This window comes from Pelobates fuscus, chromosome 2, assembly GCF_036172605.1.
Source record: "Pelobates fuscus isolate aPelFus1 chromosome 2, aPelFus1.pri, whole genome shotgun sequence".
NCBI classification, from domain to species: Eukaryota; Metazoa; Chordata; class Amphibia; order Anura; family Pelobatidae; genus Pelobates; species Pelobates fuscus.
In genome coordinates, this window is record NC_086318.1 from 150,357,976 (window position 1) to 150,373,827 (window position 15,852).

Genomic DNA, 15,852 nt, shown 5'->3' on the forward strand with positions numbered 1-15,852 from the left:
GACACACAGAGGCAGACAGTCATACACACAGACACACAGAGGCAGACAGTCATACACACAGAGGCAGACAGTCATACACACAGACACACACACAGAGGCAGACAGTAATACACACAGTGGCAGACAGTCATATGCACACACACAGACACACACAGAGGCAGACAGTCTCACACACACACACAGACACACACATGCAGACAGTCATACACACAGACACAGACAGTAATACACACAGACACACACAGAGGCAGACAGTAATACACACAGACACACACAGTCATACACACAGACACACAGAGGCAGACAGTCATACACACACAGACAGTAATACACACAGGCAGAGAGTCACACTCACCTGACAATCCCTGTGGAGTTCATTGTGGAGGCAGTGCAGCTCCTGGTGACTGTTTGGTGGGGAAGCAGGGACTCCTTCCTGCTTCCCCTGCAGCAGTTTTCCGGCGCTTTTAGCTCCGCCCCCGCCGCACGGTAAGCTCCGCCCCCGCTGCAAATTTAAAAAAAAAAAAAAATTTTTTTTTTTTTTTTTTTTTTAAATCCCGGACGGCGCCCCCTGATACATGGCGCCCTGTGCGGCCGCACAGCTCGCACACCCCTAAGGCCGGCCCTGACTGCGTCGATGTGAATGTGTGCGAGCGCATGACTTTGGTCCCAGGCAGCACAATGTCTTGGGCCAACCCTTTGGAGTTGGAAACATATGAAAAGTCTGAACTGGTTACTAAAATTGTTGAATTCCACTACTGTGTATATACATATGCAAAAAGTGCAGAGACGGACTACAAAATTAATAACAGGAATTGAAAAGTTTAGTTATGAGGAAGAAGGTTAACAAATTTAAGCCTCTTTAGTTTAGAAACCTCAGAGGGGATAAGAGCATTTTACAAATATATATGGGGCCCATACAAGCCATTGTCTGGAAATCTATTCACAAACAGGACTATACATCGGACACGAGGTCCCGCGTTTTGACTGAAAGAAAGGAGTTTTAGTTTAAGGCAAACTAAAGTTTTTTTTTACAGTATGAACAATAAGGATGTGGAATTCTCTGCCTGAAGAAGTGCTTTTATCAGAGTCTGGACAAATGTATAAACAACAACTGGTTGCCTTATGCCTGTAAGAGCATTATGGGAGCTGCAGTCCACAACATACGGAGTGCCAAAGGTTGCCTACCCCTGGCTAGGTTATGGTCCTTTGATGTGCCCATTAACAAGAAAATTCCACAGTTAAAGGGACATTCTAAGCACCAAAACCACTACATCTTAATGTTGTCCATTTTCTCTTAAAATGCAAAACATTTCTGAGAAACATCAATGTTAAAGGGACACTCTACTACCCAAACACAAGAAGTAGGTATATCCTAATAAGAACATGCATACATTCAATTATGCATTTTTTTCTTACCCAAAACAGCTTGCCAAAGCTGTAGATCTTTGGTTTGCAGTCTTTGCAAGCCCTCCCCTTCTAACCACGCCCAGACTTTCTGCGGCTCTCCAATCACAGACTTCCCAATGCAGCTCAATGAAAAGGCTTTGCAAGGCTAAACAAACCAGGAAGTAACAAAACCAGTTGTCTGATTGACAGCCAGGGAATGCAAGATGTTTAACTTACAAAAGTGCCAATTTCTAAACCTGTTCTTTTTGGAAAACAAGACACACTTTCACACATAAAGCACTTCAGCAAGCTAAAGTGCTTTGAGTGTATGGGATGTTCGTTTAACATTTGGTTGAAATCACTCCTCTAGTGCTTGTCATAAGGAAGTATTAAGTACAGTGCTTCTCTACAAGAACAATTGGATCAGAGGAGCAGTAGACTAGATTAAGATTATCATGATTGATGATCTCAGTGTGGTTGGGTCGAGCTGCGACGAGGAGACTGTCTTAATGCTGGGTTACAAGTAACTTTTATGATTGATTTAATCTTTTTTGTTACAAATTGGGAAACAGTAATCCATGAACATTCTAACATTATAAATAAATTATATTTATTTTTAATATTAGCATGTTCCTTAATTCCTGAGAACCATGACATATCAGTGCTGAGATGTCTCTCATCTTGCTAGTACCTGATGTTGTTGAAAGGAAATTATTGGAAAATGTGTTGCTTCTGGTAGGCAAATTGATGCTTGGACTCTGTGTAGCTCTCTCCATGGTTGTATTAATTGCAGAAGATCCTGTAGGAGCTAAAACACAATTTAGCTTTAACATTTGTTTCTGGAAGTCTGGTGTTACTATTTACTACAGTATTTAATTCAAATCTATAGATACATGCACAATCAGTAAAAGAATGAGTAAACAAAGTAACAAGTAAAAGAGATAAAAGTACCTTACAGAAGAAATCTGAATACATTGAGAATTCCCAGATTTTACTATTAACATGACGTAAAGTCATGATTTTATTAAAGACACGGAGGCGAGTATTATGCATAACTCTTTCTTTATTTCCTCAGCAGCAAAGATAGAGGAATATGAATGTTGTAAAAATGAAAGAAAAAACTGTATAGATACACAGGCAACCAATCACATAACAGAGGAAGTGAGTATATAAGGCCTGTGTTTCCCACAATCCCCCTCTTTCTTGCGAAAACCGAAGATCAGGTAAGAAGAACGAAATCCAACTTGTCCAGAACAGTAAACGGTAACCAACCGATAACGTCAAGCTAAAAGAGAGAGAGAAATACGGTAATATCCAAACTCCAAACTGTAGACTTACCAAAACAAACTGTAGGCAATTCAATGAGAGAAAAACTTGAATCAAAAACATAATGTCGATATCTCCAATCATAGAAAAACTGGAATCTGAAAAACATAATGAAAATCATTAATATAACATATAAATGACATGCGTAAATCACCACAAAAGACAGACCGAATTGAACTTACCCGAAGAATCCAATAGCATCTCATCCCAAAAACCCACCTCGGGAGGGTGGGAGGGAATAATACTCGCCTCCGTGTCTTTAATAAAATCATGACTTTACGTCATGTTAATAGTAAAATCTGGGAATTTTATTAAAGACAAGTTTAAAGCTGTGCTATCACCTGAGATGCGATATGTTCAATAGGTCTGAAATAGAAGTCGCGGAAGGTTGATTCCCTAGACCAGTCCGCTGCACGCATGATGTCCTCCAGTCAACAGCCGACCGCGGACGCTTTTGAAGCCATGGCACCCCGAACAGAGTGAGGCGTAAAAACCGAAGTGTCAATACCCGCTGAAGACAAAAGCCAGCGCACCCAACGCGCCAGAGTCGGAGTTGACACAGGTCGGTGAGGCGCTTTAAAAGACACGAATAAAGGATGTAGGTCCAAGGAGCGGATAGATTGGGTAGTGTCCAGATAAGCCTTCAAGCAGTCAACCGGGCATAGAGCCGGACATTCTGGGAACCTAGGATACACAAACGATTTGGATGCCGATTTTGTCCTTCTGGATATGTTGAAAGCGACACCTTCCGGGGTAAAAGCAATAGCGTCCCAATCAAGGGCTCTAACATCAGACACTCTTTTACACGAAACCAAACAGAGAAGCATCACCAGTTTGGAGGACAATTGCTTGAGGCTCAGTTCATGATTAGGGTACCATGAAGAGAGGAACTGTAACATGATGTTGACGTCCCAGAAGACCGAGAAACGGGATCTAGGAGGGCGAGCGAGACGGATACCCTTGAGAAGACGACATACAAAAGGATGTCTGCCGACTGGTGAACCATCCAGACCACTATGCCCGGCCGAAATCGCCGAGCGGAAAAGGTTGATCGTGCGGTATGCCTTGCCCGCATCAAATAACAACGTGAGGAACTCCAGGATCAGATGGAGAGGGGCAGATATGGGATCCACTGCCCGTTCCATGCACCAATTAGACCATGATTTCCATGAGGCCCGGTAGGCTGATCTTGTACCGGGAGCCCAGGCGTTATCGAGGAGCAGGAGAGTTGACCTCGGAACATCCGGGACAGTCCAGGTTCCCCTGAAAGGAGCCACGCTACCAGAGGCAGTTGCTGCAGGAGCACCAGACCGTGCGAGTTCCCGTCCGGATCCAGAAGTAGATCCGGGAAGCTCGGAATCAATCGGGGGTAGTCTATTGACAATTCCAACAGGCGTGGGAACCAAGGCCGAGATCTCCACAGGGGAGTGACCAATGCCAGGCAACAATCGTGACGAACCAACTTCGAGATCGTCCGGGCGATCATGTTGAATGGGGGAAACGCATACAGGCATCCCGACGGCCATTCCTGGAGAAACGCGTCTGTCGCCACAGCCGCCGGGTCCGGCCTCCAACTGTAAAACTCCGGTAGTTGAGTGTTCAGACGGGACACGAACAAGTCCATCCTGAACCGTCCCCAAAGCTTGTCTAGGCTTTGGAATACCGAAACGTGCAAGTGCCAGTCTCCCGAGTCTCTCAAATGTCTGGAGTTCCAATCCGCGTCCGAATTGTCTAGACCCGGAATGTGTTCCGCCGTCACTGAGACATTGTTGGAAAGGCAAAATTGCCAAAAATCCTTTGCCAACAGGGCTAACATCCTGGACTTGGTGCCCCCGAGATGGTTTATATAGCGTACTGCCGAGACGTTGTCCATCTTGAGGAGAACGCAGCAGTTCGCTCGTCGTGGGGTAAGGCTGCGAATCGCGAATGCCCCTGCTAAGAGTTCCAGGCAATTGATGTGCAGGGATCTCTCTATCTCGGACCATCTGCCTCCGGTGGAAACGTTGCCACAGCGAGCACCCCAGCCGTGTAAGCTGGCATCCGATTCGATCACCACGTCCGGGACAGAACCGAAGATGGCCCTTCCGTTCCAGGCCTCCATGTGTGCCAGCCACCACGCCAGCTCGTCCCTGGATTCCTCGTCCAGTTGTACCCGAGATTCGTATGAATGACCCGACCGGAGGTGCGAACCTTTGAGCCTCTGGAGGGCACGATAGTGCAGCGGGCCCGGGAATATCGCTTGTATGGAGGCCGCAAGGAGGCCAATAACCCGTGCCAATTGTCTGATGGACAGGTCTGATACACGAAGAGCCCTTCGCAACTCCTTCTGGATGGCCTTCACCTTTGAGTCCGGTAGGTATAGAAACTGGCGGACGGAGTCCACCTTGAAACCCAAGAATTCCATCGACTGAGCGGGTTCCAGGACCGATTTGTCCCAGTTGACCATGAAACCCAGGTTCTGAAGCAGATCGATCGTCCACCTCAAATGTACTAGGAGATGGTCTCTGGACTGGGACATGATTAGAATGTCGTCCAGGTAAATGATCAATCGCACTCCACGGGTGCGGAGGAACTCCACCACAGGCTTCATGATCTTGGTGAAACACCAAGGAGCCGAGGAGAGGCCGAATGGTAGGCAGGTAAAGCGCCAACGTCTTCCGTGCCAGGTGAAGTGTAAGTAGTCTCTGTAGTCCACCGCTATCGGGACCGTGAAATATGCGTCTTTCAGGTCCAACTTGGCCAGCCAGTCTGACTGCCGAAGGAGGTCCCTGAGGCAGTGGATACCTTCCATCTGAAAATGTTGGTAGCGGAGGAACGCGTTGAGAGGGCGGAGGTTTATCACCGGACGGACTCCGCCCCCTTTTTTCGGTACCAGGAAGAGATTGCTCGTAAAGCCCGGGGCGTTGAACGGCAATTCTTCTATGGCGCCTTTGGACAACATCTCCTCGACCTCCGCGGAGATCATCCTGTCCTGATCTGGGGGAAGAGACAGTTCCCTGGGGACATAAGATTGGACAGGCAGAGAGACAAAGTCCAGGTGATAACCTTTCACACATTGTAGGACCCAAGCGTCCGAAGTAATACATGCCCACCCTTGGTGGAACAGAGCCAGCCTCCCCGCTACCCGCCCGTGAGCGACAGGGGAAGAAAGGGTACTCACCATAAGGGCGTCTGCCCGAAGCGGCACCGCGGGGGTATCTGGAGCCCCAAGATCTCCCTCTGGCCGGGAAGAAAGGAGGCGTCTTTGAGTCCTGAAATCCCCGGGACGGGAAAAAGGAACCTCTGGAGGCACGGAAGGAGCCTCGGAAACCACGGCCGGGTGGACGGTTCCTGCTACGCCCGGCCCCTCCAAAAACCTTGGGCGCGAACATGCACTTCATGTTCGCCTGTGCTTTGTCTATGGCCGTAAAGGTTTTAACGTATGACCCCAGGTCCTAAACGAAAGAATTACCGAACAGGACCCCTTCCTCGGAAGGGCCCGGCTCTGCTACCGTCATGGCAGCCAATTTCGGGTCAATTTTTAGGAGAATCGCCTTGCGCCTCTCAGAGGACATGGCGGTATTAGCATATAGCCCTTTGTACCCAACCGATGGCTACATCAATGTCCAAAATCGAATCGCCAGTTCTAGTGGCGTCAAGCAGCTCGTAGAGCTTTGACAGTGGGCCCAGGGTATCCAAGATCTTGTCCTGACACCCCTTAAGGGAGTAGTCTAGGCCCTTTTTGGACTTCCAGCCTGATTTATTCAGGAACTGGGCAATTTGGGGGTCAATATCGGGAGTCTTGCAGGCCGAGCCCGGGAGGGAAGGCCTGGGGCACTCCGCCCGCAACTTATTGCGACCTTCCTTAGACAGGGGGGTACGCATGCGTCTGGCCACATATTGGGCTATGTGTTCCGGGGGAACCCATTCAGCTGACCGGGGATGGCGGAGGTCGTCGGGGTCAAACAGGGGGTTACCCTGAGGGTCAAATAACACTTTACCATCCCCAGCGGAGTCCTGAACATGGCCCTTAGTAACGGCAGAGGAACCCGAGGGGGTTACACCCGTAGGGGGCAAATCCTCGTCTGAACCATCCTCATCATAGGAGTCATACTCCATAGCGTCAGACTCATTCTCCACACTCCGGTCGGAATCCGACACATCATTGAGGGCTCTAGCCCGTTTCCATAATCTAGCCTTTTTAGCCCGGCCAGGGGCTCTTTTGCGCGTGGGATGCGCGCTGTCTGTGACCGCGTCAAGCGAGTCCATCATGGCAGGCATAGCCTGCATCGGGGAGTGGGAGCTGACGTGTTTCGCCTTAGCCCTTGCCTTACGGGCCCCAGGCATGGCGGGGGCCGGCGGGGAGGGTCCCATCACCCAGGGGGGAGGGAGCCGCCAACGAGGGCAAAAGCATACTCTGTAGAGATTGGGAAAACGATGTGGACACCGCTCCCATGGCAGAGGCAAAGGCCTTCTGCAAGGATGAAGCCATAGTGGCGTCCAAGAGGCCATGGAATTCCTGAGAAGCTATAATACCCTCTGGAGCATCCTGAGTAAAAGTGCCAGTAAGGCCTTCCTGCCCTTCATCCTTGTCCTGCATAATGGTAGGGACAATTACTCACAGATGACGTTGGAAAAGGGATATGTAGAGCAACAGGGTTGAGTAACCCACGAGAACAGGGAAAAAATGCTGTTAGGTGTGCCAGGGGACCCAGGGGACAGCAGAGGCGGACAGCAGGCTGACCGCGAGCCGCAGAGAAGCAGTGGTACCGGCCGCGAGTAAGCTCCGCCTCCAAAATGGCCGCCGCACGAGGAGGCCGGCGGATAGCTCTCGCGGTCCGGACCTACTGGGGGAAGGGGCGCGTGCACCTTATCCCCGCGGCACGTATGCCGAGAGGGCGAGAGACATGCAGCCGCGGTCGGAACAGACAGACCGCGGCAAACAGCCGCCCACGAAAAGACTGCGAGCGAGCACCCAGCGGGGAAACCAACCGCAGGGGAAGCAAGGGGGGGGATCTCCTCCGCGGAGAAAAACAGTAACAGAGGGATGGGAAACCCACTAGGCACACCAGGAGAATAAACGTTAAATACACAATCAAACAAGCAAAGTGTAAACAGCAATAAAATGCAATAAATTCAATAAATGCTGAGAACATGTAGAGCAAGATAAAATACTTAGCTGATCTGAGGAAGCAGCAAAGAAAGAGGGGGATTGTGGGAAACACAGGCCTTATATACTCACTTCCTCTGTTATGTGATTGGTTGCCTGTGTATCTATACTGTTTTTTCTTTCATTTTTACAATATTCATATTCCTCTATCTTTGTTGCTGAGGAAATAAAGAAAGAGTTATGCATAATAGGAGCCTCCGTGTCTTTAATAAAATTTATCTCTTAGAGGTGTAGCTGTTATTTTACCACATGACAGGAGGCTTCATATTTGCATATCTTTCTTTACTGAAAACTCCAGCAGCATAGAAACAGTAACAACCAATCAGAGAAAAGATATGCTGCCCATAAAAGGCCCTGTCTATGACATCACTTCCTCTTTCTTTGCTGCTCCAGCCCTCAACAGGTCAGAGTAATTTTACCTCTCTGGTTTATGTACTTATATTGTCTTTTTATTGCACTATTCCTGTTTTCTTACTTTTATTATTGTATTATTACAGTTTTTTCTTATTTTTCTTAATGTATTATTACTGGTTTTTCTTATTTTTCTTAATGTATTATTACTGGTTTTTCTTATTTTTCTCAATGTATTATTACTGGTTTTTCTTATTTTTCTTAATGTATTATGACTTTTTTTTTCCTTATTCACCCCTATCTACCTATACCTGTCCCCCTCCTGTTTTCACTTACTCAGTCGCCCTGCTTGTTTCTGTGCCTCTGTTACCTCGCTTCTTTCGGGCTGACGGTCCGCGGGCGTCACGGCTGTCCGTGCCGCGTTCGCCGCGCGGACCTGCCCTTACTGGCACAGGGGGCTGGGTAGGGACGGGTGGAGGGTAGCCGGGGTTAGAATTGTCTCTTGCCGCTCTTTTTCCCTTCCCGCTCGCAGCCGCTCTCACCCACTCACGCGGCCGGCGGCCATCTTGGTTCTCGCGGCTCGCGAGACCCGCGACGGCCCTTCTCTCTCTTCACTCGGCGCTTCGGGAATCACCCGATCGCCGCAACGGAGTTGGGGGACCCCCCCCTCAGGGATGCCCCAACCCCCCCTTTACTTCCAGAGGAACTAAACTACTTAGTTCCTTTTAGTAAGTTAACCATTTAATAAATATATGACCACCAGCTAAAATAGTAAGCTAGTAAAAATATATGGACTATTTCACATTTTCAACCCTTGTCACATGCTATGTATAGATCGGTTAAAAATCCATTTTTTGCAAGATGGCTTTAAACACTCACTGCTATTGACTTAAAGCTACCACACACAGTTTAGGTGTCATGCTGTTTGCCTGCAAACAAACAGACTGCTATTCTAGCTATATGCATGTTTGAGCCCCAATATGGGCACCTATGAAAGACTCAATGATTTTCATTAATATGTTTTACATGGGATTAAGTGAAACAATTTTTATATATCACCTGTTCCCATAACCAACAAGGTCTTTTTACTGGCAGTAGGTATGATCACATTCTGATGGTGGTCCTGTTTTTTATTGTTCGGTACAAGATAGTCTATGCAGGCACAATTGAGTTTTCTTGGTATGAAGGCTGTACTATATATGATATACATACCTTAACTGACATACTGCCTCACTGGTCCCTGCAGGGACGGATGCAACTATATTTCCCCTCAGGGGTTCAAATACTGCTATACCCTTCAAAAGGGAATATTATACTGATTACCCGGCACAGGGTTATATTACATTACTGTACCCAAGGGTGCAAAATTTATGTGGGTGTACTCTGGGTATTTTTTCATGGCACACCACCTGGGGTGACCCCCCAGATATGCATGCAAGGGCGCTGACGGCCCATTTCAATTGATGTGGGTGTCCTCTGATTGCCACGGCACACCACCCGGGGTGAACCCCGATGATATGCACAAGGGCCTGTATTTTCAAGAGACACATACAGCCCTGATTTCACTGACTACGTGCATATACAGCCCTCTCATGGCCTGTCAGTTACTTTAAAGCAACAGTACCATGCAGGATACGGTTTGACGGCAGGACCACTAAGAAAACTGAGTGTACTGCGTAGTACCCTTCACAGGGATACATATATGTATATTTACGGTGCCTAGTGTACATATTGAACGTGGGTGTCCTCTGGGTTATTTTTACATGGCACACCACCTGGGGTGACCCCCAGATATGCATGCAATATTTGCAAGGTACCAATAATTATAATGTGGGTGTCCTCTGGGTACTTTTCATGGCACACCACCTGGGGTGACCCCCCAGATATGCATGCGAGGTCACTGACAGACCATTACCTTTGCTGTGGGTGTCCTCTGGGTTACCATGGCACACCACCTGGGATGAACCCAACCGAACAGACGTGGGTCCTGCGGTTGCAGACCTTATGGAGACAGGCCCCACGCTCCTCTATAATCAGCCTGTATAATTTAATACCGTACATACAGCTCTGGCGTACATTTGTGGTGGACCCGGCTAACCTGACCAGACACCACTACCTGTCAGTCGTGCCTGCACCGCGGCTCTCAGTAGCCAGATTGAACTAATAGAGGTGACCCCTCTACACCTGGCACAGGTATTCATACTCTCAAACAAACTAAACAGGCAATTCAAACCATTTTACCCGGGTGATCCCCAGTTCTGCCAGGAGTCTAGCACTCCTACGTGCTGATCCTCAACCACTACTCCCACTGACTACCACTGTCTCCAAACAGGATGGAAATGAGTCATGGTGGACACTCTCAACCTTCCCAATATTTTTAGGCAATGACAAACGCCGCTGTAGCGGCCTCAGTGGAGAAGGTTCTGTTATGGGCTCTGCCCCACACCGCTTGATGGAGGACACTTCCTCGAAGTACGTTAGGGAAACCTGACTCGGTGACAGCGGCCGAGGCAGAGGTAGCAATAGCGGCACTAAACCAGAGTGACCGAAGACGGACCGTTCCTGGATGAACGCTATTGGCTGCGCAACCCTCTGGGGATGGAAGTATGCGCACGCCTCAAGGCCAAATGCCCAGACAAAGTGGTAGTTGTGCCCGAGCCCAATAGCTGGCGTACTATGCGCCGACAGACGCAATTCTGTTCTGGTGCACATCAACAACACATTATGGGACTTAGGAACGACAAGAATTCGGCCCAAAAGCACAAGGCCTACTATTTGACGTAGTGTTCATGGCAGAACTCAAGGAGCACGTAAATCTATTCAAGTCTCCCCTACGGGGAAGGATGTTTTTGGGAGGACTGGTCGGTAGCGGAACCGAGCCGCCAGCCGCTTCTGGGCGACAGGTTCCAGGTCGTATACACAGTCCTCATATATTTTCTTACTCGCTTCTCTACTAGTGAGTCGACCTACATAGCTAACTGTTTCCAATTTTACGACCGGCAGCCTCTCTCTGTTTTACGGAATTGGGAGACTATTACCTAAGTCACCGGGGTTCTCCAGACCCTACAAGGCTATGTCACAAACACTTCAAGATAGAGAAAATTCATCTTCTACAAGACCTCCTAAGCGATAACGACTGGTTTACTCATTTGGTAGTACACAAACAATGATCGCTTCTCCATCTGAGTTGGGCCAATTCCTCGGTTTTTTCGACATCGGCTTGGAGAACCACGTTCTGCGTCGGTCTAGGGCAAAGATCGCCTCTATAAGGATAGAGGTCAGACACACCCTAAGGTTGGATACGATTCCTCTCAGGATACTCGCCGGATTGCGGGATTCCTCTCCTCCTCTCCTCCTCCATACAATCGATATTCCCTGGCCCACTACACTTCAGGGCCATGCAACAGCTGATGGCGAGATACGTACGCACCGGCCACTCTTACAACCACTGGATCTCACTGTCCGCAGAAATGAGGACGGAAATCGATAGTGATTACTTCACATACAAACTTGAATTGGCTGAACGATCCTTGACTCTTCCTCCGGATGCGAAGCGGTGGATGTACCCTACAAACGGGCCCCAGCCGTTCTCCACAATAGCAAGGGTGCTTCGATACACACGTACCCACAAGATATCGCTCCTGCTCATGACACCCCTCGGACAGATCAACCGCGGTTTTCCGTATCGCCTGGAGATGTCGCGCGAAGACCCTCTACTACTCCCTGACTTTCCTCTTCTTCCGACGGGACCGCGAGGGGAAGCTCACTCCCTTGTCAGGGAAGGACTACTGGCACTAGTGACCTGGACGGTTTCAGGGGCTCCTGATCAGTCCACGACCTATTGCATCACCTAAGTCCTTCTATGGGACTCGTAGACTCCCGGCACCAGGAAATGCTATATTTCTGCCTGGTCGGCCGGGAGTGATTGGTGGGTGGAAAGGGATTCCGACCCCTTTACCGCACCTGTCACGCTGATCCTTACTATCTGTCACACCTGGTCTCGTGGGTCGGTCATATCGATCCCTCAATGTGATCTGACCCACCATATCGGCGGCGCACGTTCCGGTACAGGGCAGGTCAGTAGATCAATATTCACTGGTTTTGTCGACTACTACGGGGTGCCGAATTATCGAGACCCCTGGCACCCAAGTACTCACACCTCTGACAGGTGGATGTGGTGCTGAGATCCCTTAGGGAATGATCGGACAATCCTTGTTTGTCACTGAAACAACCTTCAGCCAAACTAGCCCTCCTATTATGCCTCAAGTAATTTAGATGTCTGGCGGACGTTAGGGCTTGCGATATGGATGGTTTCTCTCTCACACCAGACGGGGTTGCCTTTACCATGTCGAGACGAACTAAGTCCGATTCGTCTTCGGTGTCAGACACCACACTATGCGTGGTCAGAACGCTAATGGGTATGCCGATATCAATATCCCCCTTCGAACTCATTCGACGGGTCACCTCCTGACGTCTTACGTGAACCCTCATGGACCGGTGACTACCGCAACACTGACCAGATGGGTCTGTTGGCTATTGTCTTTCGCGGGCGTCGAACCTGGTTTCGGAGCCCACTCGGTCAGGGGAGTGGCGGCCTCACAAGCCTTTTCGGGCTGACGCTCCCCTAGCCGGCATTATACGCTGCGCGGTCTGGGCGCGAGAAAGTACGTTTAGAACGTTCTATTCCGACAACATCTCATGCTTCCTTCACATTGGTCAATTCAAAGCTTTAAAAATGCAAATATGAAGCCTCCTGTCATGTGGTAAAATTGAAGATTATATTAGCTTTAGTGTACTAATAATCTTAATTTTAGTAATGACAGGAGGCGAATATTTCCCACCCTATAGGATCCCACCCATGTTTCTCGTGTGGAACAGAATATGCCCTTTATGTTCAGGAAGGTAAGTACGTCATGGTTTGTATGTTTGCTAATTAGACCCATATCTTGAGGGTCTTGTATAGGTTGAATATTAGACATGAACCTTGAATTATGTGGTGTTTATAGATTCTTAAATACCATTGCTTTAGTATTAATATATGTTGATATGTTTTCACACTCTAATGTTCGTTGGTATGTCAGATGCTTAATGCTTATTGTATGCGGACAAGTTATCACGCCAGAAACCTTTCACCTTTTTCTTCTTCTTGCAGCGTGAACGTCTTCTCATCGAGACAAAGATTCACCTTCCATACCTCTGCATCACGGAACTACTGGAGTTGGATATTCTAATATGTTTTTGAACTGTTGACGTAATATGATTATGTTTATTGTTGCTGTTTATTGTTTCGCTTCAAAGAAAGAGGAAGTGATGTCATAGACAGGGCCTTTTATGGGCAGCATATCTTTTCTCTGATTGGTTGTTACTGTTTCTATGCTGCTGGAGTTTTCAGTAAAGAAAGATATGCAAATATTCGCCTCCTGTCATTACTAAAATTAAGATTATTAGTACACTAAAGCTAATATAATCTTCAATTGTTACAGCAACATTCAGGGTTAGCATGACAGGAAATGTAGTCCACAAATAACAAAAAAAATGTAACCTGCAAACAGTTTATTAAGGCATTTGTGATCATCCAGTGATGACCAGGTTGTATCAAGACAATTCAACTCTCTGCACTACTCTGACTTGATATTGAGTACTGTTCCAACTCCTACACCATATCACCCCACCTACAAATCGATACTACCTTCTGCTCCCTGACCAACTCCATATTCATGCTCCATCAACTCCATGTTCTCATATACTCTACTTCCTCTCCAAATCCATTGTCCCCTTGCCAATCTCTATATTAGTCTATATCCCCTTGCCAATTACAGCTCCATGGCCTCTCATGATCCCATTACTTCATACCCACCTTCAAAAACACACTTCACTCCATGCCCCTCTAATTTCTAATGCCCCTCTTTCTCCACCTCTATTCTTTGTTCCCCTTTTACAAAGCTGCTTCTTTTCAACATACCCCACCCCCTAATTTGAAATTGTCACTTTCTAAGAAGTAACACTGTTCCCCTACCTATGATGCTTCAGGCACCCACAATGTGTGCTACCTGGATCTATCAGGGAGATGAGTACACATGCATGCTTCCTCAAAATGTTATCTATCATTGCCTTATGTTTTGCAAGAGTTAACTAATTTACATACATTTTAAAAAATTATATCGCACAAACAATACCTATACAATTTCGGTCTTGATTTAATATTTTTGGCAAAGCTTTTTAAAGGAGCTAATATTTTAAAAATAGTTTAATATTTTAGTATTTTTGATGCATTGGTATATTAGTTATATATATTATTTTTTTTTATGTTTTAATATTTTGCACAAATCATTTAAAAAGTTTATCCAAACATATTAGCTCATTGAAAAGCTTTTCCAAAAATATTAAATTGGGGCCTTAGCTACTAGGATGTGCTAAAATTAAAGACATGTCAGATTACTCACAACCTATTTAGGCAGTTCAGTAAAGAAGGCTGGCATATGGGAGCTACAGGTTGTCTATGCCTAGTCCAAAGGGAGCGTGCTTGGTTAGCACATTATATCCTGGTACATTTCCTTCGTGGCCTCACATGTTACACTATGAAAGAGCTGTTCTGTGCATGCAGAGTATTTTAAAGGAATAACATAGTGTCAGGAACACAAACATGTGTACTTGACACTATAGTGGTAAAATAGCTATTTAAGTCCGACCCCCTCTCTTTACAGTAAATAGTTGATTTTACTGGGGGTTTTTTTCCCACGCCACGACTGGCCTTTCCTCTTTAAGCCTTTCGGTTACAATAAAAAAAAAAAAAAAAATTATACTATCAAAATGATTATTGTGAATTCATTTAAATGAGTTTCATTAAGAAAGCTGAGCAAATATTTGAATGTTTCTTGACAAAGTTTTCTAAAGTAAATTTTTGCCATTAATGCTTGTGTCATCACTAATATTTAAAGAAATAACAAAAAACATTTCTAGTACAGGTTACCTCTTACAATCCATCCAAACCAAAATGAAAATTTGTGTTAATCCAAACCACTAATAAGAAATCCCTTAATGGAGTTTCAATCTCAGGTGTTATGAGACATCTCTCTTCAAAACAACCTATTAGAATAGGATGGCAAAATTATACCCCATCAGAGTCCCACATCTCCTGAGATAGAAAACCTAGAGTAAATAATTGTCAACAAACTTTCTATAGATTGTATGCCTTAATGCCAAAATCACTGGGCATGTATTAATAAAGAGGACTTGGAGCAATCATAAGCCAATGAATAAATAACAAAAGTACCTTCTGTCATTTGAGACGTCTGCGATGTCTGTGCTCTTTGTGAGACAGTCCAGATTGGGGTTGGTGATGTGTTGACGAATCTGCTAGTGGCCGAAGATAGCAGACCACTTCCTGTTGTAGATGACACCTGTAAGACAACCGGGGGGCTGTTCTGAAATATCATCCCTTGATCTGCAGCAATTTTGGGGCCAGTGGGTGCTAGAGATAAAAAAAAAAATATTTGTCATATTTTTATGCCATTCTTCTTGCAGATGCTATTATATTTTATTCGAATCTATTCTATTTTAGTATACAAAATGGTAATCTAACAATGGTTAAATTATTGACTTTGCAAATACAGTATTGTTTTGCATGTTTTTGTTCAGGT

General features: G+C 46.5%; 1 protein-coding gene across 1 annotated transcript in view; it reads right to left on the bottom strand.

The window, feature by feature from the left end:
• The window catches only part of LOC134586898 (mucin-2-like), a 60,584-nt gene that overhangs the window by 15,288 nt on the left and 29,444 nt on the right, over positions 1-15,852 (bottom strand). Inside the window, exons 4-5 of the mRNA XM_063442827.1 lie at positions 15,486-15,683; positions 2,078-2,194 (exon numbers count right to left, since the gene is read on the bottom strand). Of these exons, the coding sequence (XP_063298897.1) occupies positions 2,078-2,194; positions 15,486-15,683 (315 nt within the window). The remainder of the gene's footprint in view (positions 1-2,077; positions 2,195-15,485; positions 15,684-15,852) is intronic.